Source organism: Dendrobium catenatum, unplaced genomic scaffold (genome assembly GCF_001605985.2).
Source record: "Dendrobium catenatum unplaced genomic scaffold, ASM160598v2 fragScaff_scaffold_1341, whole genome shotgun sequence".
Lineage (NCBI taxonomy): Eukaryota > Viridiplantae > Streptophyta > Magnoliopsida > Asparagales > Orchidaceae > Dendrobium > Dendrobium catenatum.
The window spans coordinates 338,979-362,325 of NW_021319803.1; the positions used below are offsets into that span (position 1 = coordinate 338,979).

Consider the following 23,347-nt stretch of genomic DNA (forward strand, 5'->3'; position numbering starts at 1 on the left):
TATCCTTCCCTAAAACATGTAAATAAATAGGGTGAGTGCACAGCTCAACAGGTCACACGAAATTTACAACTATATTCAATATGAAGAAGATAGATCAATATGTATGCTATTATCAATTAATCATAAAAGCTAATCGTATGCTGAATCAATATTATTCTATGCTTATTCTTATACCTATATCATATATACAAGTATGATCAACATCCTCATGTAGGAATCATATGCTTATGTCTGTTCTCATGATCATCTCTTATAATTATTATATGTTAGTATATCAATACATGCATCCTATGTGTATTATTATGCTAGTCAATATATTCATAGCTGTATCACTCTTGTATTATCATTTATGCTAATGAATTATCATATGCATCATTTATATGTATCTTATTCATATATATAAATGCTAGGCATACTATCATATTCAGGTATATCATTATCATGTACATATTAATAAATTATGCCTTGCATCATTATATTTAGCAACATCACCATATCATGTTTATGTGTATCAATATAATGTCTTATATCACATTAGGGACATATATCTATCAATGTTATATATCATATCATATTAAAATCATTAGGGTATATGACAGAACAATAGTCATGTGATAGTATCATATATTTGACTATTAGATGTGGAATATAGTTATTTAAATGATCATGTGTTATTACAGACATAACCTCATTATCATGTATACTAGAACTATGTATCATGTGAAATCATCATGTATACGTCAATGGCATACGTGTCAAAATAAATGTGAGATCATGCATCACCATGAGTGATATTCTTTTCGTTATCATAGAAGTTCATATAACATCAAAAATAACATGTGTATCAATAGGATTGATATGTCATCAAAAATTATCTTGAGCAGGCATGAATCTTGAGGCGAAAATCAAGTTGGAAATTTCAAAAAATGAAATCCGGGATCATCTGAACTACGATTTCAGCAAACTTATAGTCAAACTGAGCGTCTCGCAAATACAAACCCAACGACACCAAATTGGACTCAATCCGAGCCCAAATGAGTCCAAATCAAGGACCCGAAGCTCTGTTGGAAGGTTTAAACCATAATTTGGATTACCAAACAGTTTCCAAACATGACGAGCTTATAGTCGAATCGAGCGGCTCGACGAGACAAATCCAACGAGCCCAAGATCGCCAAATTCTGATATCATTAAGACCTTCAAATGTCTGATAAACGGTTCACGATCAAAGGATTCAATATCGACCGTCCATTCGAATCACTCCATATTTGCCCCTGATCTCTCATCTATTTACGGGCCATGCCACTCCAAAAAATCTATAAATAGACCCCTCATTTCTCTTGAGAGGGGACCCTAGCAAGAAGAAGCAAGAAGAAGAGAAGAAGAAGAGAAGAGAGGAGAAAGATAGGAGGGAATAACTCCTCGACCACTGTTGAAGTTCTGCCCAATGTCGGAGTGGCACCAGAATTCTGCCGAACGCCGGGGTGACGTCGAAATTCTGCCGCACGCCCGAGTGATGCCGGAATTCTTCCCAAGTGACGTTAGAATTCTGTCCGACGCCGGAATTCTACCGGACTTCCAACGACGTCAAAATTCTGCTCAACTTTGGAACGACGCTGGAATCCTGCTCGCGTTGTAACTGGCTTTCAATCCTAAAGAAATTCATTATAACATGATCGTCCTAAATTTTAAGGACAACTCAGCCTCTTGTACTTCAAGCGAACACTAGTGGAACTATTTCAACTGGGCGTGGCCTTGTGGTTTTTCCCCTTTCAGGGTTTTCCACATAAAAATCTTAGTATCTCCAGTGAATGACGTACCCTCTCTTTTTATCTGTGTGCATGCCAGATTTTCGTACAATGCTAAGACATTAATTTTATATTTCTCTACCACCGCTAATACTCCTAGACGCAACAGTTTGATGCCGTCTGTGGGAAAGTGGTTCCGGACTGGGGGGAAACTATTGCTCCAATCTCAAAAGATCACTCTTATCAACTTCCTGACATCAGTCATCGTTGCATCAGATGTGGGCTGGGGGGCAACTTTGACTCCAACCGTGACCAAAAAGATCCTTTGATGCTTTCATCATCAATATGATATTTCAGGAAAATCACAGCAAATGCAAGAATGCTTCCAATCAATTACAAGCTTTATACAGTCCATTGCTGGACTTCTACTCCTTAGGTAAGGTCTTAATCTCGACCTCCAAAAGGCAGTAACAGTCTAAAGATAGACCATTCTCTACTTTTGAATTGGGATACACGTGGTATTCCCAGGGGGATTTGACTCGACCTCTTCTGCACAGGTTAATGTCGTCGAGTAAAGGCTCCGACATACAACGTTGGATAGGTCTCACATCCTTGGTGGATTCTCTCGACCTATTTTATACAGGTTAACCTCGTCGAGCAAAGACTCTGACATACAATCTCGGATAGGTCTGACATCCTTGGTAGATTTTCTCGACCTCTTCCATACAGGTTAACGTCGTCGAGCAAAGGCTCCGACATAAGACCTCGGATAGGTCTCACATTCTTGGTGGATTCACTTGACCTCTTCCATATAGGTTAACGTAGTAGAGAAAATGCTCCGACATACAACCTCGGATAGGTCTTACATCCTTGGTGGATTCTTTCGACCTCTTCCACACAGGTTAACATCGTCGAGCAAAGGCTCCAGCATATAACATCGGATAGGTCTCACATCCTTGGTGGATTCTTTCGACCTCTTCCACACAGTTTAAACTTTAGCGTCGTCGAGCAAAGGCTCCGACATACAACCTCAGATAGGTCTCACATCCTTGGTGGATTCTTTCGACCTCTTCCACACAGGTTAACGTTATCGAGCAAGGCTCCGACATATAACCTCGAATAGGTTTCACATCCTTGGTGGATTCTTTCGACCTCTTCCACGCAGGTTAACGTCATCGAGCAGGGCTCTGACATATAACCTCGGATAGGTTTCACATCATTGATGGATTCTCTCGATCTCTCCCATACAGGTTACGTCATCAAGCAGGGCTCTGACATATAACCTCAGATAGGTCTTACATCCTTGGTAGATTCGCTCGACCTCTTCTATACAAGTTAATGTCGTCGAGCAAAGGCTCCGTCATACAACCTCGGATAGGTCTCACATCATTGCTGGATTCTCTCGAACTCTTCTTCATAGTTTAACGTCATCGAGCAGAGCTCTGACATACAACCTCGGATAGGTCATACATTCTTAGTGGATTCTCGTGACCTCTTATACAAAGGCAACATCATCGAATAACACTGTGAGTGAACAAAATTCTCTCTAAAAAGATTCCATAAAAGCAAGTGGTTAATAAATTTACCACTCATACAAAGACTTTAGTAGTCTAAAATACCCTCACAAAAAAATATGAGGGGCAATATATCAAAGCATGCCTTAAAGATACAATCACAATTCAGCTTGCTCCGAAGGACAAGTTCTCAACTTCTTATTCAGTATCAATGGAGTTACATAGATACATATTCATATTTACATTTCTTCTCACTATAAGTTGAAAGGAAAAAACACATTGATATCAACCATACAAGTTACAATCATTAAGCAACAAGCAATTTCAAAACAGTCAAATATCCTTAGTGGATTTAGTGACTTCTTCTCTACTGCATATCAGACATCTCTTACAACTTCTTCTTCAAAGAAAGATTATAATTTGATCTTCATCAGGCCTCAACTCAGTTAACACTATACGTGTGTCGGCAGACTACTAACATAGCACACAACTTTGGCTCCTTGAATCAGGGATATCTGATATCGGCAAACTTTCGTATGGATGTTTATTATTTTTGCAAAATGCCATTGTACACCTGCCATCATCGGACATTCGTCTGATATTTGCCGGCGATTCTTTACTTCAACCATCATTGGATTGTCGCTTGACTGCTACTTACAGCGCACCTTCGAACTCTCTCCTTCAGCTCTCCACTCGGTCATTGACTGTCAATAAACTTCCGCTTGATCGTCCATCGCCAACAGACTTTCCTCAAATGGAGTTGAAATTTGTCCCATCTACTCGTCACTTCTGGTTCTCCTCTAGGACACCATCATAGTCAGATCTTCTCAAATCACCCTCGCATATAAACAACAATTGATCTTCTTCTGCCAAGGGTTGTTTGTTAAGAAGATAGCCTTTCATTGCGACTCCTACACAAGAAAGGGGTACTGAAGCTTGATAGGGGTATGTCGCCTATCTCCAACAGTAGAATGCCTTCAATGTAAGAAGAAGTTCGCAAGAGAAGAATAAGAAGGAAAAAATTCTAACTTCTATACTTGGAGAGGGGCCCTGAATTTTAGTAGGGGATGCCACCTATAACAAACAGGGGAATGCCTCAACTGTAAGAAAGTTAGAATGAGAGAGAAGAAAGAAAAGAAACATATGCAAAAAGTCTAACTTCTGTACGAGAGGAGGGGCGCCGATTGAAGTAGGAAAAATTACCTACGAAAAACAACGAAATGCCTCGACGGTAATAAGATAGCTAGAGGAGAAGACAGTGGAAGGAGAAAAAATTTTCTTCTACATTAAAGATGGGCGTCTATTTAAGTAGGGAAAATCACCTACGAAAAGTAGCGGAAGGCCTTTAGAGCAAGAAGAAAAATAGGAGAGAAAGAAGAGAAAATTCAAACTTCTGTACAAGAGGAGGGTCGCTGATTTAAGTAGTGAAAGTCACCTACGAAAAATAGCAGAAAGCCTCAACTGTCAAAAAGCCAGAAGAAGAAAAAGAAGAGAAAATTCTAACTTCTGTACAAGAGGAGGGGCGCCGAATCAAGTAGGAAAGTCACCTACTGAAAACAGTTGAAAGCCTCAACTGTTAGAAAAATAGAAGGAGAAAAGAAGAAGGTGCAAATTTTCCCCTGGCCTTAGGGGTATTTATAGCGTTTTTGGAGAAGAAAAGAACATTTCAGAATTCTCTGGAATTTTGTGGAGTTTTCCCAAATTTTCTAATTTTTTTTAGAATTTTCTAAATTTTTCTGGATTTTTTTTTGGAATTTTTTAAGAGTTTTTTGAAAATTTAGTCGGCCCCACAAAATTTTTTTTTTGAAAAATGTTAACTGCCGGCCAAACCACGGATCTCGAGGCGAAAATCAAGTTGGAAATTTCAAAAATGAAATCCGGGATTATCTGAACTTCGATTTCAGCAAACTTATAGTCAAACTGAGCGTCTCGCAAATACGAACCTAACGACACCAAATTGGACTCAATCCGAGCCCAAATGAGTCCAAATCAAGGACCCGAAGCTCTGTTGGAAGGTTCGAACCACAATTTGGATTACCAAACAGTTTCCAAACATGACGAGTTTATAGTCGAATCGAGCGGCTCGATGAGACAAATCCAACGAGCCCAAGATCGCCAAATTCTGATATCATTAAGACCTTCAAATGTCTGATAAACGGTTCACGATCAAAGGATTCAATATTGGCCGTCCATTCGAATCACTCCATATTTGCCCCTGATCTCTCATCTATTTACGGGCCATGCCACTCCAAAAAATCTATAAATAGACCCCTCATTTCTCTTGAGAGGGGACCCAAGCAAGAAGAAGCAAGAAGAAGAGACGAAGAAGAGAAGAGAGAGGAGAAAGATAGGAGGGAATAACTCCTCGACCACCGTCGAAGTTCTGCCCAATGTCGGAGTGGCGTCGGAATTCTACCGAACGCTAGAGTGACGTCGAAATTCTGTCGGACGCCCGAGTGAAGCCAGAATTCTTCCCAAGTGACGTCAGAATTCTGCCTGACGTCGGAATTCTTCCCAAGTGACGTCAAAATTCTGCTCAACTTTGGAACGACGCCGAAATCCTGCTCGCGTTGTAACTGGCTTTCAATCCTAAAGAGATTCATTGTAACATGATCGTCCTAAATTTTAAGGATGAGTCAGCCTGTTGTACTTCAAGCGAACACTAGTGGAACTATTTCAACTGGGCATGGCCCCGTGGTTTTTCCCTTTCAGGGTTTTCCATGTAAAAATCTTGGTATCTCCAGTGAATGACGTACCCTCTCTTTTTATCTGTGTGCGTGCCGGATTTTCGTACAATGCTAAGACATTAATTTTATATTTCTCTACCGCCGCGAATACTCCTGGATGCAGCAAGGATGTTAGTATTTTGATTAATCATATCTTATCAACCATATGGTTATACGGTATCACCTATCATATATTATAAATCATATCAATATCAGTCATAGTTAGGTGACTTTATATAGGAGTTGTTACTCGAATCAGTCATATCACTGCCCTCTTATACCGCCTATCATATCATATCTTGTGTTTTAAAAAAAAAAGACCTTTGGATCATCCCTGCACAGGGTTTCATATCATGTCTTCGCCAACCTGAATCATTCTCATTTAGTATACAACTTTTCTTGCATGCTCACATTTCTTGATTGATATGCATGCATATCATATTTATGATGCATAGGTAGTATTATGTAAATCATGATGACAATATTTAATAATCAATATAACATGCTTATTTTCATATATTCTTATTCAATGAGTAAATTAATATATACATACATTGTGTATGCATGTAAATCATTTTATCCAAATCTTAATACAGTAATCATTTGCCAATTTCATGTGCATATTTATTTTATTTTTCTTAGGTGTATGCTTCAAATAAAATACCCGGTGAAATATCAAATGATCATGTAAGTGCGTAGAATGATCGGATTTACATTATACTAACAGTTATATGATGAAAACTTGCTAAAATTCTAGATATCACATGTTTTTTAATTTTTAAATCAATTTTAAATCCATAAATATCAAAATCATTGAAAAAAACATATGGTAACGATGACCTACTCGGAGAGGAACACTTTTTCTAAGTGGTTTGATGGACATAACTAGCTATACGGCCTTGAACCTGTCTTTCTCTTTCTTCCTTTGCCTCTCTTCTCCTCTTCACTTTCTCTTTCTTCTTCTATTCTATCCTAGCTAAATGAATGAGGTATGGGACTTAGGAGAAGTGGGTTTAGATATTTATATATTTATGGGACTTAGGAGAAGTGGGTTTAGATATTTATATAAAAACTCTTAAAAGTGCTCGGCCCCGCAATAATACCTTACCCAATGCCGTTGTGCTCCAAGAGATTGCTCATTCTTTAGAATCTTTCTATAACTTGAGACCTTAGCATTGCAACATCTTCACCCCAGTGCAGTCCACCAAACATAGAAGGCAGCGCTCTTAAGAGCCTTAATTTTCTTTCATTTTAAAAAGCGTTTAGCATTGCAATGCTCCCCACATTAGCACTGCAACGCCCTCAAGGACAAATCTATCCTTGTCAAAAATTCATTCCAAATTCAATTCACAAGTTTTATTTTCAATCTTCCAAATATCAATAAGGCCAATAATACTTAAAATTCTTTTGAAGTCCTATTCGATCAACATATATTCTATTTATTGTAAAAGCGGGTATTAACAACCATACATACACATGGTTGTAAAACTAAAATAAGGCTTGTGTAGTATGTGCTAACATCTCATCATCAAACATGAGAATGTCCTACCTTAGTCGAAATTATGACTGACATGATTAAATAATAAGTGAATGCATGTACGGGTTGAGTAAGCAATGGACATCACTTGATGTTGGAGAAGATCACTTACAAATAAAACATAGAAGTATGCATTTGGACCAAGATGCAATTAAATCGTGGAATTTGCATGCGCTAATGCGATAGTCAAGGCACTTAAAACCATCGCACATAGTAGCAAACAGTGTGAAAATCAATGAAATAGAGCTATCGTGTAATGCGATGTATGCGACAAATCAATTGATAAAGCAATGCGCAAAAAGTATAAAGAAAAACTCATCAAAATTGTTCCACATGCAAATCGTGGTGTCCAAACAAAATTGGTCTGCTCACAATCAAGATGCTACAAATTAGCATTCCAAATTTCAGTGGGTGAAACACATTTTTAATAATTTTGTGAGGGTAAAAAACCGTGAAAATGCTTGAACATGATGGCAAGAAGGAAGATTGGTCCAAGCAAGAATAATCTGCTTGATCATAGACTTGCTGTTTCTATCTTGCTCATTCCCAGGAAAAATAGGTGCATATTTATTAACTACTAGAATAAGGAAGTTTGTTATCACTATATAAGACATCATTCTCCTGAACCATAGTTTACTTTATAATGATATTTTATTTTTTTTATACTTTTCACAACCTTTTGTTGATTTTTAATATATACATATGCGGTGAAACTGATACAGTTTTATTACGTGGTGTGAAATCTCGTCAATGAATGGTTGTTTTTGCCTTGCGAACTGTAACGTTTTCCCTGATTTATTATTATTATTATTTTCATATATCATTTTTCCACATTGATGGCATTCTAGGTTTTTTGAAAGAGACGATACCTTATGCAAATCCTTATTATTGCTTAAATCTTGACTCTTCAGTTCAACTTTGTAACCTGAGCAGCATTTTCTTTCAGCTCAACCTCCAGTAGTCTTGTTTCCATTTAGTTATATCCTTGTTTATTCATCTTTTCTTTTTATTTGCAGATTAATTTTCGAAACAGTGCTAAAACTTCGTGGTGGACCCTCTTTAGTTTTTGCACATTCACTTGGAAATAATGTTTTTCGCTACTTCTTGGAGTGGTTGAAACTAGAAATTGCACCGAAGCATTATATCCGATGGCTTGATGAACACATACATGCATATTTTGCAGTTGGTGTGCTTTACTCTTTTTTGCATATCTTTTAAAATAATTTTTTAACTCTGCAGCTGTCTTTGCTTAGACTTATTATAATAAAATTTCAGGTGCACCTCTTCTTGGTGCTACAGAAACCGTGAAAGCTACTTTATCTGGATTCACATCTGGCCTTCCAATTGCTGAGGTCTATCTTGGACTCTATGCATTTATTTGTGCTTCAATGCTTATACTTGATTTGCTATACTTGAATTCTTCCATTTTGTTTATTTTATCTCTGTACTTCCTTTGTGCTACAGAAACTAGAAGTTGCCCTAATCTTGAATTATCATGTTAAAAATTTCTAGTTGGCATCCTCTTGAAATTTAAATCACTATTATGGATTGGGTTAAAAGTTCGACTAGGACTGTATTTGTATGTCTACAGATGGCGTTATTTCTCTAACTATGTCCTCCAGATTCTTTGTATTTGTATGTCTACAGATGTTACGTTAGGAAGTCCTTTCTAGAATAGATTACCTAGCAGTGTCGAATGGATTTGATCTGTTTCCGTTTATTTTCATTATTATTTGCTCAGAATGGATTTGATCTGTTTTCCTTTATTTTCATTATTATTTGTTCAGCATGTTCCTAATTGATGTTTACTCTTTTGGCATGGGCTTTATAATAGCTTTGTATTTCTTATCCAAAGTAGAGAAAATAATTTGTTTTTTTTCCTTTCTCTTACCTTGAATTGACAAATTCTGCTATTGTTTTCCTGTTTTGACTGCTATTTTTGCCATTCTATATTGCACCTTGTGTCTTTTACCGTCAGTGTAGTACTCAGTGCTTGGAAGGATTTGCTTCACTTTCCTTTTTAGCATTCACTCTACTTCACTATGGATGCTTTAGGTATTTGATTAAGTTCCACAGCTTGGGTGATTTTTTTAAAGATTTGGGCAATGTTTGTTTTATCATACTATGTAAGGCCTTCAGTGGAGTTAATACTATATGCAGCTTTCAATAAAAATGAGAATTTCTGTTTTTTTGGAGTTGGCGAAGGTCATTGCGAGTGTACTGGTTTGTACGATGTTGATTACACCCCAACTTTTGGGGTGCTTACCTTTCTCCCATTTCTGTTTGTTGTTATAAAGGAGGATATCGATACTTATTTGCATGCTAAGTGTCTCATTAATGCTGCTGTAAAGTGAAAATGTCATACATGTTCAGTAATTCGTGTTCTTTGACATAAGTCGTGCCAGTAGACAGTTCTCATCAAAGTTTTAGATAGTGTTAACTAGTTCTCAAATGGATATTTTATCAGCCGTTCTTATGACTGTTCATGAACATAAATCATCAGGGAACTGCTAGGTTGTTGTACAATTCCTTTGGTTCTTCCTTGTGGTTAATGCCATTTTCAAAAAACTGCAAAGCGGATAATGTATATTGGAAACATTTCTTTGATGGAAAGGGGGATCACCTGCATACACATCATTGTGATGATGTTGAATTTCAATCAAACTACTCTAGTTGGCCCACAGATATTATAAATATTGAGGTTCCTTCCATTAGAGGTTTTCTTCTATAAAATTCTCAGTTTATTTTACGAAGCAATAGTATGATTTCTACTGTTAATCTTACTAGTTGTGTGTTTTAGGTAGTGATGCCTATCCGCCAATGTCTGAAGTTTCCCAGGATTTAACCTTAAACATTGAATGTGGAAAGCCCATTCAGCTAGCCTTTTCTGCTAGGGAAGTTTCTGATGGTACCTTCTTCAAAGCAATAGAAGATTTTGACCAAGACAGTGAAAGGCTCTTGCATCTTCTCAGAAAGTGAGTCAAAGTTCTTTCAAGCTAATTGGATGTTATTGTCGATATTTGAACTATTGTCTGTTAATTACTTCGCTACAAATGTTTCATACCTAACAACGATGTGCCACTTCATGCTTTGCTTGAGGATAATGTTTCTATTTCACATCCCTATAATGTCATGAATGAATAGGTCCCATAAGATCCGTAGAATAAGCAAACGTTACACCATAAGGGATCTCCGTAGAAATTTCTCCACCCCTTGAACCAATTTAGTTCATAATATAGGATCATTTAAATCAGGTTTATTTATTCGAATATTTTATATCTTACGGATCCATCTCTTGAAAGAACTGGACATGATCATTTTTCGCATCTAGCTATTGCAAGAACCATAAGAATGATAGAAATAGATCCATAGAACATACAAATCTCATAGAAAATTCATATTACGTACATATCAAAAGAATTCAGTCAAGATGCCTACAGTAAGTAATGTGGCGTTTATTACTTTGGTTTTGAGTATAATAAGGGAGAGTGACTCATGAATGCTTGTTCGGATTCCTGTTGAAAGCTTGGGAATCGCTGTTGATCTGCTTGTTGTTTTTTGTGCACAAGTTGATTGCCTTCAATTGCTTTTAAGGGAAGTATGTGGGAGAGAAATAAATTGAACTGCAAATATTTTGCGCAAGGGTCTGCATTATATGTGTTACACTATAGTTGTAATTGTTATTGATAAAGCCAATAATTTATGCTTGATGCGTTGATTTTATGAGGTTGACTAATTTAGGGAATGCTTAAGGTATATGGTCTCTGGGTAATTCCAAGCCAAGAAGCTATCAGTAGTGTTGGAATTTGGGCAGCGTTATTATTCAAGTTTAGGATATGTATTGCAATAAATTTGGTTTTCTTTCCAAAAATATTCTGCAATTTCTTCCAAAAAAAGCTTTCTACGGTGACAATGGAATATCGATGACAAGTGTTTGTGCGGCTTGTATCTCATTTAACATCTTAGACATTTAAACCTGATCAACGTTTGAGAGGATTTTTGTTAGCTTATTTGATATTTGAAACGTTTCTATTGTGAAAGTTTTGATCGAACCTAAGCATGTTTAAGATGGTGATTTTGAGTTCAGAGTTTTAGAACTTGGCTGAAAATATGTTTCCATGTTTCAGATGGGACCAATTGAAAGATGGACCTTTTTTTGTTCTAATTTTTACCCAACTCATTAGCATTTTGAGCAAGTTTTTGCCACATTGCAAAAAAAAAAAAAAAAAAAAAAAAATTTCACTGCCAAAAAAAAACCATTCATCGGCCAGTGCCTAGAACTAGTTATCTTCTGTTGTTGCCCCATTATCATCATGCCACCAACTCATTGAAAAAAAAAAAAAAAAAAAACCAGGGTGCTTAGCTGGGGATTGAGCCAGGTACAATTCATTAATGCCAACAATCTGAAACGTCAAGCTATATCACATATTGTGACAAATAAGCTCTTTTTTTCAAATCCATGATGATGCTTTGCATGGTTTTCTGTATTTTGAACAATAATTTTTTTCCGAGCATTTCAATTAGTTTACTCATCCAATTCATTAATATCATTTGTACATGATGCTATTGAACAACTTAATGTATGTCAATTTTAGGTGTACGTTTTGAGAAACTACCTATTCATAATTTTGAATTTTAATGGCATATCAAGTATGTCGTACTCAGCATACAAATTGATTTTAAAATTTAGATCAATATTTGTTATAATAGTTAACATTTCACATATACATTTGAAATGTGGTGTTAGTTGCGCATACAACATTTAACTTGGCCCTAGTAAAATATTTCTGTTTGGTTGCTTCATTATTTGAGACAGTTTACCTCTCTGTTTTTGGCCATTGCATGCGCCTTCTCTAAATAAGTGAATTTTAAACTTTTGCAGAGTTTAAGGTTGCTTTTTTCACTGAACTAAGTGCATGTATGCCATCATTATCTATCCTATCCCAACTATTTGGTGTTGGCATTTTGAATTTTCATTTTCCTTTTGTTTCTGCTGAATTTTACTTGAGTTTTTGAATTCATTGTGTGCAAACCTTTTTGAACTCCTATCCATGTTGTTTTCTTCCTTCGATATAAATTTTATCTTTTTGTTGAATGGGCACATTTTCTATCGTTCTTTAGATAATCCAAACTACCTTATTCTATTTTCAAACACCTTATCTTTAATAAATGCTATTCTTACCATTTTTCTTATAGAACTGAAGGCCCTGAAAATTTGCGCCCTGGCCTCCCTGTGCTGTTTTTTTGCTTTCGCTCGAGGAGTTTTAACATATTAGGTTATGGGGGAAATTTTAGGAAGGCAGATTGAGATTGTAGATAAGACACTACCCAGAGATTTCGCCCTCATTTTACGAGGACTTTACGATATGAGTTCTAGTTTCCTATAGGCGCAAGCTCCTATAGTTAATTATCCCTCTCGATTACGAGAGAGAACTTTCGATTAAGGGGGGAGTGATGATGAGCCTGATCAAGATCCCATGGTTCTGTCGTCCCGGGCCATCGTGGTCCTCGGTCTACTTAGTCAGATGAGGTAGTCGACCCAACCGGGCAGAAGGATCATTATCAGTGGCCATGGGTTGCATCGTCCAATGTTACCCTGTAGATCTGGGATGGATGTTTGTCTAAGGGGACAAGATTGAATCCACCTTAGCTGACAGAGAACTTTGTGCCCTATCGATTATATTATATTGATTCATTGCTCAATGATTTGACGCCATTGGTGAGCATATGTGCGCTGACCATGACTGTAATATAATGGTGCCATTTAACAGCAAATCATCCGGTTTAGAGGGTCCCAGTCATAACCGTTTACCTACGATGCCATTTAGCGGTGAAATCGTAAGTTAGATGACACTTGCCATGTCCATACTGTCAAGAGACAGATTGAGAATGAATCATAGTAATATTCTCGACTAGATATTAGCTATTTGTGAGTTGAAGTAGTTTTCAGATTTGTCCACCTCGGTAAACCTTTGCAGAGGGTGGATGGATGTTTAAGCTTTAAGTGGTTTGAGGGTTAGTTTCAATTTTAAATATCTTGATTTTTGAGACGTTGGATTTTGGATTTTTATGGGCGTTTGGGTGTATTTTGACAGATATAATTCCCTCCAGTTGAGATGAATATTCAACACGGACATCATCTAGGTGTATGGGGTCATTTGAAAATATTTGTATTATGTGAAAGTTTGAGGGTATTTAAAAAAAATAATTGATCCCATCTGGTTGAGATAAACATTTAACGCGGCTATCATTGGGGAGTTTATAAACATTTTGTTTTATTGATTGAACCTTGTTGACTCCATCTACTCGCTGACAGAAGATTGGGTTCTAATCTAAATTTATTTCTTAATCCGCACAGTGTTCTTAGACGCCACGTGTGTACCTACGACACGCTTGCCATGGCCTATGCGGGTATATGCCATTAGATGTATTTTATATGATGCATTCATGTGTTTATATGATAGTACTTTTGAAATGCAATTGTAGCGTCAAATGACACACTAGAGTTAAACCCTCTGCTTATGCAAGCAGATAATTTTTAAGTGCACTTATAATGTTAAATGACATACTAGAATGATACACTCTACTTATGCAGGAGGTTCTTTTAACATGCAACTGTGATGTCATATGACATGCACGTGTAATGCATTATGTAAATTATGACACATGCATATGCAACATATTATCATGCAAGTGCAATGCATATATGAGGGGGCATTCTAAAATGTTTGCATGTGGTGCAGAGGGGTGTCCGGCTGTATATGTGACTAATGTTACTGAATGCGTGGGGCTTTATTTCAGGCTTTGTTGACGCCTTTTGTCTGGTTGTACGAAGTTTGCATATCCGGCGGTGTGGCGTTGCATTTTAGCGGCCCGTGGTTCTTGCTACCAATTACTTGCTTTTGCTTACAGAAGAATCGTAGCATTGTCATCTGATTGCCACGAGATACCTCATTGTTTTGATATAGACTTACTTTTCTCATTCATCAGGAGATCAGATATTGTTATATTGCTTTGTTCCTGACTCGTTACGAGGGAGGGACATTAAGTTAATGTACTTGCTCTCCGAGTCTTCACCTGAATGGCGCGACACATTTTTTGGAGCCTCAGTATTTTAGAAGAGATGATAGAATGAGATATTTTTTCTCTTCTTTTTTTCTTTTAAGTGCTCAGTCTTTACTTCTACAGAATCATTCATAAAATTATTTGACTTCGCGTCATAGTGTCGTACTTGGTGCCTTCCGCTGACAATAGATTAACAGGCTTCTTGCAGCAATTTGCAGATACTTGCGGTTACTGAAAGTCCTCAATATTTCTATAGAAATGATAAGATGAAATATCTTTTCAATTAATCGTTTTTTGACTCTATAGAATCATTTAGTCAAATCATTCAATTATGCATAGTTCCCGCCACCGTTAGAGTCTTTCTTTGATGACGTATCAATTGCTTTCCTCCGTACACCAGGTCACCTTCATATCCGACTATTAGACTCTTTGAAGTCATTAAATAGAGGACTTTTAATTATACTTGGTCAACAAAGCGCTCGGCCTCGACGAGGTGAATGTACTTCTACACTTGAGCGGGGCCTATCATGCTTGTAGCTTCTCAATCACTGCTGTTGCAAGTGTTCTTGGGGGGAAACTATTGTATGCATTCATCACTGGTCGTCAGTCACTTGATGATAGGCATATTCATATACTCACATGCATGCTAACATTTGATTGTCAAATAACCAGTGTAGCCACTTGACTATTGGACGGTTGTTGACTGCAAGGAGGATCTAACACCTGTTGCACATTATTCATCATCGTCCGTACATGGACTACCATATGCGACATATCAATAGTAGGTATTATATGTATTTATGTCCACAGGGGATTCGCTGTACTTGCGATGTACCCTCTGTTGTTATCCACAAATATAATATCAATTGTCATTGCTTGTAGATGAATCAACGCTCTTGTTCATCTGCTCATTGTCGTCGACTACATGACTTTGCATTGCCATTGTAATCTTCTCTTTGACGACGTATCAACGGACCTCCTCTGTACATCGAGTTATCTTTATATCTAACGTATTCGCAGCATCTCAATCACCGCTGCTTTAGGGGTTGTATTGTATTTATGTCCACAGGGGATTCACCGTACTCACGATATACCTGTTATTGTTATCTACAAATAGATTATATCAGCCGTCTTGTTCATGCTCATTGTTGTCGACTATAGGGATTATTTGGTCCTTGTTACATCTTTTTTGTCACCACTAGTAATGAGGCTATTGTAACATGATGAGACTTTTGTAGCTGTTTGTAACAGTTCATGTTTGTAACAGGTCCTTGATACCTACTTGCATACAAACTATCACTTCATAAGCTCTCTATTTGCACTTATGGTGCGATGCTTGCAAGAAAGTCATTGTACTAGTGGCATGTCCAATATTATTACTCATAGATAGCCCAACATAATTGTTTGCAATGGCATTAATTAATGTTGACTATAAGGCATTGCCGCTTTCAATGCTTGATGTCTTTAGATTAATTGTTGTGTGCATGCAATTCCTTTATCATTGCTTGTAAACGCCATCATTTCAATCTACCGGTGAATTGTTTCTTGCATCAAGGCCTTCATTAATGCATATGGGTGATACTCGTGCATTCTGCAGTTGATTGTTTTTTTTTGCTTGCAAGTACAATGCATTTGACCTCCTAGGTACTGTTGTGGGAGTCCGTTGAATTCATCAACATCGTTCGTTATGTACATTGTATCATTTATTCTGGCATTGGTGATTGATATTCATTTTGTAATTGCTGTGAATTGATTAACATTCATTATTTGTATGTATCGATATTCTGTTCGTCATGAGTCCCCTGCTTGATTGCTTATATTCATCTTAATGAATTAAATTATTATTTGACATTTTCATTTTGATCTTGATTGTGCATTTTAGGATTTAAGGTTCAATTTTTTGTAGTTCAGTTCAAGTCCTGTTCTCTGTTGTTTGTACAGGTTCTCTGCATATTTGTTCAAGTTATGTGTACTTATATTCAGATACAGGTCCTTTGTATTGCTGCTCAAGTTAGATTTTCTTATTATTCAGGTCTTGTGCACTTCAATGTGAATTTTTGCAGCATCCCAGCATATCCCTTGTTTGGGGGAAATGTGGGGAGCTGGGCCTTCCCACTATGTTATAAGAGCGTGCACGGTAGGTGTCCGTAGACACCGCGGCCGTATTCTTCAGTCCCACAATGCTACAATAGCATGTATGGGGTCTTTGAGGTATCACCTGTATGTTCAGTTTGAGTCTGATTTCCTTTGTTTCATTTAAATTCCCTGTGCATTTGATATTGTCTTTTTTTTTGCTCAAGTACAGGTCCTCTGTTTGTTGTAAATTTCGACAGCATCCTAGCATATCCCCCATTTGGGAGAAATGTAGGAGAGCTGGGCCTTCCCACTACGCTATAAGAGCGTATATGATAGGTGTCCTGAGACATCACGGTCGTAGTCTTCAATTCCACCATGCTACAAGAGCGTGTATGAGATCTTCAAGGCACCTGTTAAAAAAAATACACAAATTTCTTTCCTCACAGGGGGACTGAGTTGCGTATGGGTATTTAAGGTTATTCCCACCATGCTACAAGAGCGTGTATAGGGCCTACCTGTCTCGTCATATGTGTCGCATTGGATTCCCCCATACTGTGCTATAAGAGCGTTTATAGGAGGTCCACTAACGCATCACACGCATCGAGGACGGGATTTGAAACTTTATACCTTTGCACAGAAGTCATCAGTGATGCTGATATTTAGGTTAAGGGCTATGTCGTTGCTGTGTCGGCATGCAAATCGGGTAAAGCCTGATTAAAATTTAACTTATAACTTACAATGTCATGGTTTATATGATTATTATATTTTGCATAATTACAACAGGCTCGTAATTAACATAATCATTATAGCATAAATTATAGTTAAATGATTCTAAGTTACAGATTATAATTAAATATTAACTAATACAATTACAGTTTAAAATTATAAACAACAAAATTATAATTAGATTATATTAACATAGTTATAGTTTATAATGAGTGCATAATAATATCAGTGAAAAGAGTATAATAATTTCACCTCTGACACTTCTTTGTTTTGCAAAACTGTGAGATGAGATTCACGTGCAATTGACCGGAGAACTGAGGGAGATCGACACTAGCTTGCGTGGATTTTGGTTCGCGTGAGGCGAGCTTGCAGTTGTGGTGGAAAACGGTCTGACGTATGTGGTCCGATTGACATCGGGCTTGAGAAAATCCCCCGGAGGGTCGGCGAGCTATAGACCTTGATTTGGTAAGGCTGGAGATGGGGTTCGGGTGGATGAAGTGTCGGATCAGAAGTCGTGCTTGACGAAGGAAGTGTGGAAACGTGGTTTGCGTGAAGCCGAAGGACGAAGGGCTTGTGACACGTTCGAACAGGAGCTGGGATCTTGTGGGGCGTTGGTTGGGTATGAGAAGTCGCGAATCTGGTAGGATTTCGGCAAGAGCAATTCTTGAATGGAAAAGTGGCGGGCGAGCAAGCAAGAGTCGGTCGTGGAGAAGGAATTCCGGCTGGAGCAAGTGGAATTTCGAAAGTTTTTTTTGCGTAGAAGTCGTAAACGAAATTCCTCTTTTCGTTTTCGTTTAGCGATCGACGAAATCTGTGTGTCATGCAAAAAGGACAAACCACACTCGTCTTCATCGTGGGAGGCTTACGCGAAGCGTCCGCCTGACGTCTGGATTCCACGGCTAGGTACTGTGTTAATTTAAATTGAGTTGATCTAATTTGATATATTTTTTTTTAAACCTAATTTTCATTTTGTTTTTTTTTTAAATAATAATGATAATTATTATTATCAGATAATAATAACCATTATTAAAATGACAAAAAATTGCAATAGATATTTTTGGATTGATATTCGTGCAATTTTTTCAAAAGCTGCAGGTTGTCGTCTTTGAACTTGGGTCGATTTACACGCGCAATTTTCTTTGTGAAGATTTACAAACATTTTTGAATGTTGACGATGCTCCGAATGTAACGACAAAGTCCGTTTTGCGATCTTGGGTCATTTGGTTGCCGTCGCATGTTATTTTTTTGGTGTCGATCATCGATTTTGACTGGTCGCGCTCGATTTGACTGCGAAGGGTCTCAACCTAAGAGAATTTGACTTTTTGGTCACAATGACACAATTTGTTTGGTGATCGGACGTCATCTGACCTTTCAAGTGATGCGTCGCGCCGACACGCGCGTTAATTTTGTGTCCGTTTTTACTGTTTCACGCGTGTAATTTGATATTTTAGATCAAGAAGAACAAAGCCCTACATGGGGACCTGGTTGGGTACCCATTAGGTACCCATGCTTTGTGTGGGCCATGGTGACTTTCGGGATGTCGTAGCCGCCCATACCCACTCACTTTTCACGCTTTTTGAATGCAGTTCGCCACATATTGATGGCCTTGAGGCTTTTGCCTTTTGCTCTGACTGTAAACTTACAAGCCGCATATTAGAATTTACCGTGGTCGTAGCGCGGTTCAGTGATCCGCATTGTGTAGTGAGGATTGCAGTAATATACAACATACGGTGATTAATGATGTAAATTGGTTTATCCCTCGATGTTGAGTACTCACCCCAGAGGCCATGAGCGTACCCAAATGGGTATGGGTGGGTACGTGAGTGGGTACGTGAGTGGGTATGGGTATGGGTATGGGTACCCAATGCAGGGCTTTATTATGGAATCATTTTCTTAAATTATCCTTCCTAGTTGTCATACATTCATCTTATTATTATCATCTCCGACATGCATATTTGGCTATCAAAAACTTTTGTTTTCTCCAACTTTCAATCAATGCAATATGGCCAACCTAGCTGCAATTTCATAAAATTTGCCTTTAATTCTTCAAAGTATTCTCTTATCACGTAATAATTTTTGTACTTTTTTTATTTTAATAATTCATTTTTAACTCTAAAGTTATATCCTTATTTATGTACATATTTATAATAATTGATCTAAGATATTTAAATATATCTCAACTAATTATCATCTTCTTCTAGTATTATTGACTAGAAATTATGATTTTCTCACTTAATAAAATTATATATTATGTACTCAATCTTTGCTCTGATTTGCAATGTTCAAGTGTTCCATTTTAAGGCATCTCAACCAATGCCAGCATATTAACAATTGCCTCCTCATCAACTTCTTTCTTTAAAATGGTCATTTTGATTTCTAACTGCATTCACGAACCTGTTTGCTTTATCATGTTGAATACAGTTCCAAAGTAAAGGCAATACTTAATTTTTTTTCTTAATTAATTATCTAGGAAAGTAAATTCTCAAGCTGATAATCCTTTTACTGAGTTATTTTTGACGTTCTAGTTTTCTTAATGTTTTAATTACAAGTTTTTTCACACCTTATTTGTAGCCTGTGTTAAAATCATAAAAGCAGAAAACCCAAAACATGAGGAATTGGTGGGTAAGTAGTTCATAATTTGTATTACTTGCCTTTTCTGTTGCGCAACACCTCATTCGTGATTACTGCCATTTCTAAACATTAGCTCATGATAATAGCTTCAAGCAAGATGACAATAATCTACTCAACTGCCAAGAGTTTTCCATTGCATCAACATAGCTTTATGCAATGTTACTTCATAAGAAATGACATTGATTAACTAATATCGCTGCATGAAAATCACTCATTTTCGACGGCTTTCAAATGGGATAAAATCCACTGGTAAAAAGCGCGTAGGAAATTTTATTCCGTTGGGACATTTTCCGACGGATATAGGTTAGAAATAGACGTCGTCAAAAGTAACAGAATGGGATCGAATCGATGCCGAAAATTTCCGGTGAAATTTCCACAAGAACTTTCCGGCGGAATTTCCTTCCCCTGATGTCCATCGTCTTGTTCGTTAGTGCCATGTTGAGGATTTCTGGTGGAATTTCGGTCAGAAATTTGTTGGAATTTTTGCATGAAATTCGTTGGAAACCTACAGCATCCTAAAAAATAAAACTCTAGCCCTTCATCCTTTCAATGAAACAATTTACACTCTACAAGCTACAACAGTTTATGCAGATATATTATTAGAAACATTCAATTATGATAGAATGCTGAGGTACACAAGAGGGTGAAATAGCCGGGGTACATTTGTAGAAAATTGTGGTGTATTATATTTGGTTAGTTCTTTTATTTATTTTACTTGAAAAGTGATTTATATTAAAAAGAATATTAAAAATTGAATTGTACTAAGGAATATGAAGACAAGCAGTATAATTTATAAAAGATAGTCAATACGGAATCTCTTCAAAAGGCTTAGTGGTTATGAATGTGGCTTTTACACATGAGAAGGATGTTGGTGAGTAGGTCTCTATTGTAGTTAATGTTATTATCATGAGCTACTACAGCAATAGCTCTAATATCCATTATTAAAGTCTGTATGAAACTCTGCTGAAGGAGATGCTACCAATTGTCTAAATTTCAGGTATTACCAAGGTGATCCAGTGTTAAATCCCCTGACACCTTGGGAGAGGCCTCCACTAAAGAACATATTCTGCATATATGGGATTGATATGAAGACTGAGGTACTTTCAAATTTATTTCAACTAAAAATTATGTTGCTGTTTTATTCGCATTATCATGTATTATTTGATTATAAATCATCGAATGCAAGCAAATTGTCATTTGTAATGAACAAAGTCGGTGTAGGCTTTTTGGCAAGAGCATCTCAACAATGGCTTGAATTTTTTTAGGGTTGATCTTGATTTCTTGGTGGTGCACAACAAACTTTAGAAATTTTTTTAAGGAGACCTCTAAATCGCACTTATGAGGATTTGTTTTAAGGTTGTATTTTCTTATCCTTTCAAATGTGAGTTGCAAATCATTGAGGTGCTTTGTATGGAGCTTTCTTTTGACAATAAGATCATCAATTTTGCTTTTCTTCTTTTGGTGAATCAAACCATAAAAAATTTGTTGCAAGCATTTGATACATGGCCCTACTATTTTTCCGAGTCAAACAAAATGACTATGTGATAGAATATGTCAATTGGTGTTTAGTAGGACGTGTTCTTTCTATCATTTGGTGCCATATGTGTTTGATTAGAGCTTGAAAATTCATCCATGAATGAGGGCATATCATAATTTGAGGTATTATCAAGCAACAATTTTGATATATGGAGTTGAAAGCCATCTTTTGAACACGCTTTATTGAGATCCTTGAAGTTAATGCAGACTTGTGTTTGATTATTTTTTTATTGATAAGCACATCAATAACAATTTAATCTGCTCATATTGTTTGATGAAATACTAACTTCCATCAACCTTTTGGTTTAAGTAATGACCTTGCTTGTCAAATATTTGTTGCATACGCCTTAGTGGCTACTTGATGTGTGACACGTGAAGCTTAAAATCCAATTTTTTAATTGCCACTTCAAATGATAGGCTAGACATTTTGTATTAAGTCCAAGGAAAGCAATCTCCAAACTTACAAAGTAGCACATTGATTTCTTTGACTGTGTTTGGGGAGCAAAGTACTAATAAAGGTTGGACGATGATCCTCCTCTATTCCCAGATTAATTTCTTTAAGCTCATCCATAATAGTCTAATCATCAACTTCAAGTTCTTCAATTGCTCTTTTGTCTTTTATGCCATGACAATTAGAGGGCCTTACATCATACAAAGCATCATCCTCTGATGAGGATCCTCCTCTATTCCCAGATTAATTTCTTTAAGCTCATCCATAATAGTCTAATCATCAACTTCAAGTTCTTCAATTGCTCTTTTGTCTTTTATGCCATGACAATTAGAGGGCCTTACATCATACAAAGCATCATCCTCTGATGAGGACATCAGATTTCGACACGCGTACCATCGCCGGAGACGCAGATCGACGGCCACGATTCAGAGCCTCTATTTCTGATTTATTTGTAGTTTTATTTACGCTTGTATTTCGTTTCTTAGTTTGCCCCTGTGGGCATTGAGTCACTTATATAGCCCTGAGGGCATTCGCGTCTTTTCATCTTATTTTATTTATGCCTACTTATATAAGGCCTCTTGCAATGTAATAGTTTTAGTTTTTGATGATTGAATGAAAAGCTTATTCCGCTTGGTGATCTCTTAGTGAGTTTCTTGGAGGAGAAAGATCTCTTTGTTAGTTCTTAAAATTTTGTTTTAGATTTCTTTGTGAGATTTGGGCGGAATCACTTGAGGTGAGTGGATCTCTTGAGTCTTCACAATTTCAATCTTGTTTTTTCTTATATGTAGTGAATTCCCTTCCCCCTCCCCTCAAGCCTTGCCGCCGCCCCATTTGCTCACCCAAGCCGTCGGCTCCCAGACAGTCACCACCCGCCGGCCATCCACCCCGCCCCCTTGGCCCCATCCCCCTTCCAGTCGTTGGCCTCCCTCCTTGGGATTTGAAATTTCAAATCTCCCCATGAGACAAATGACTTTCTTAAATTAAATCCTTGATTTTAGGCAATCTTCTTAATTATATTTCAATCCCAATTTGAAATTCAAATTAAGTCAATTGATTGTCATACTTTAGGAAACTTTTGTCATATATGAAACCTGAAATTTCAATCCAGATTTTTGATTAAATCTGCTTTAATTATGTGGGCCCCATTTTATTTAATACCAAGCCCCTCTCTCTCTCCACATGGTCGGTCACCTCACCCTTATTGTTTCTCTCTCTAATTGCCACCTCATCACCACTTAAACACCTCTTTAATGCCTCCCTCTCACATATTTAATTTCAGATTTCACAGATTTTAATTTCAGATTTCAAAATCTGAAATTTGAAATTGATTCTCCCCTCAT

The 23,347-nt window shown here is 37.1% G+C and overlaps 1 protein-coding gene across 5 annotated transcripts in view; it reads left to right on the top strand.

The window, feature by feature from the left end:
* LOC110116415 (phospholipid--sterol O-acyltransferase) overlaps positions 1-23,347 on the top strand; it is a 56,296-nt gene that overhangs the window by 13,217 nt on the left and 19,732 nt on the right. For all 5 annotated transcript variants that reach the window (XR_003702431.1, XR_002305441.2, XM_020849963.2 and 2 more), the window contains exons 4-8: positions 8,539-8,708; positions 8,798-8,874; positions 10,026-10,239; positions 10,323-10,497; positions 21,018-21,117. Coding sequence is in view for 3 of the 5 variants with exons in the window: in XM_020849963.2 (XP_020705622.1) it covers positions 8,539-8,708; positions 8,798-8,874; positions 10,026-10,239; positions 10,323-10,497; positions 21,018-21,117 (736 nt within the window). In the remaining 2 variants the exon portion in view is untranslated. The remainder of the gene's footprint in view (positions 1-8,538; positions 8,709-8,797; positions 8,875-10,025; positions 10,240-10,322; positions 10,498-21,017; positions 21,118-23,347) is intronic.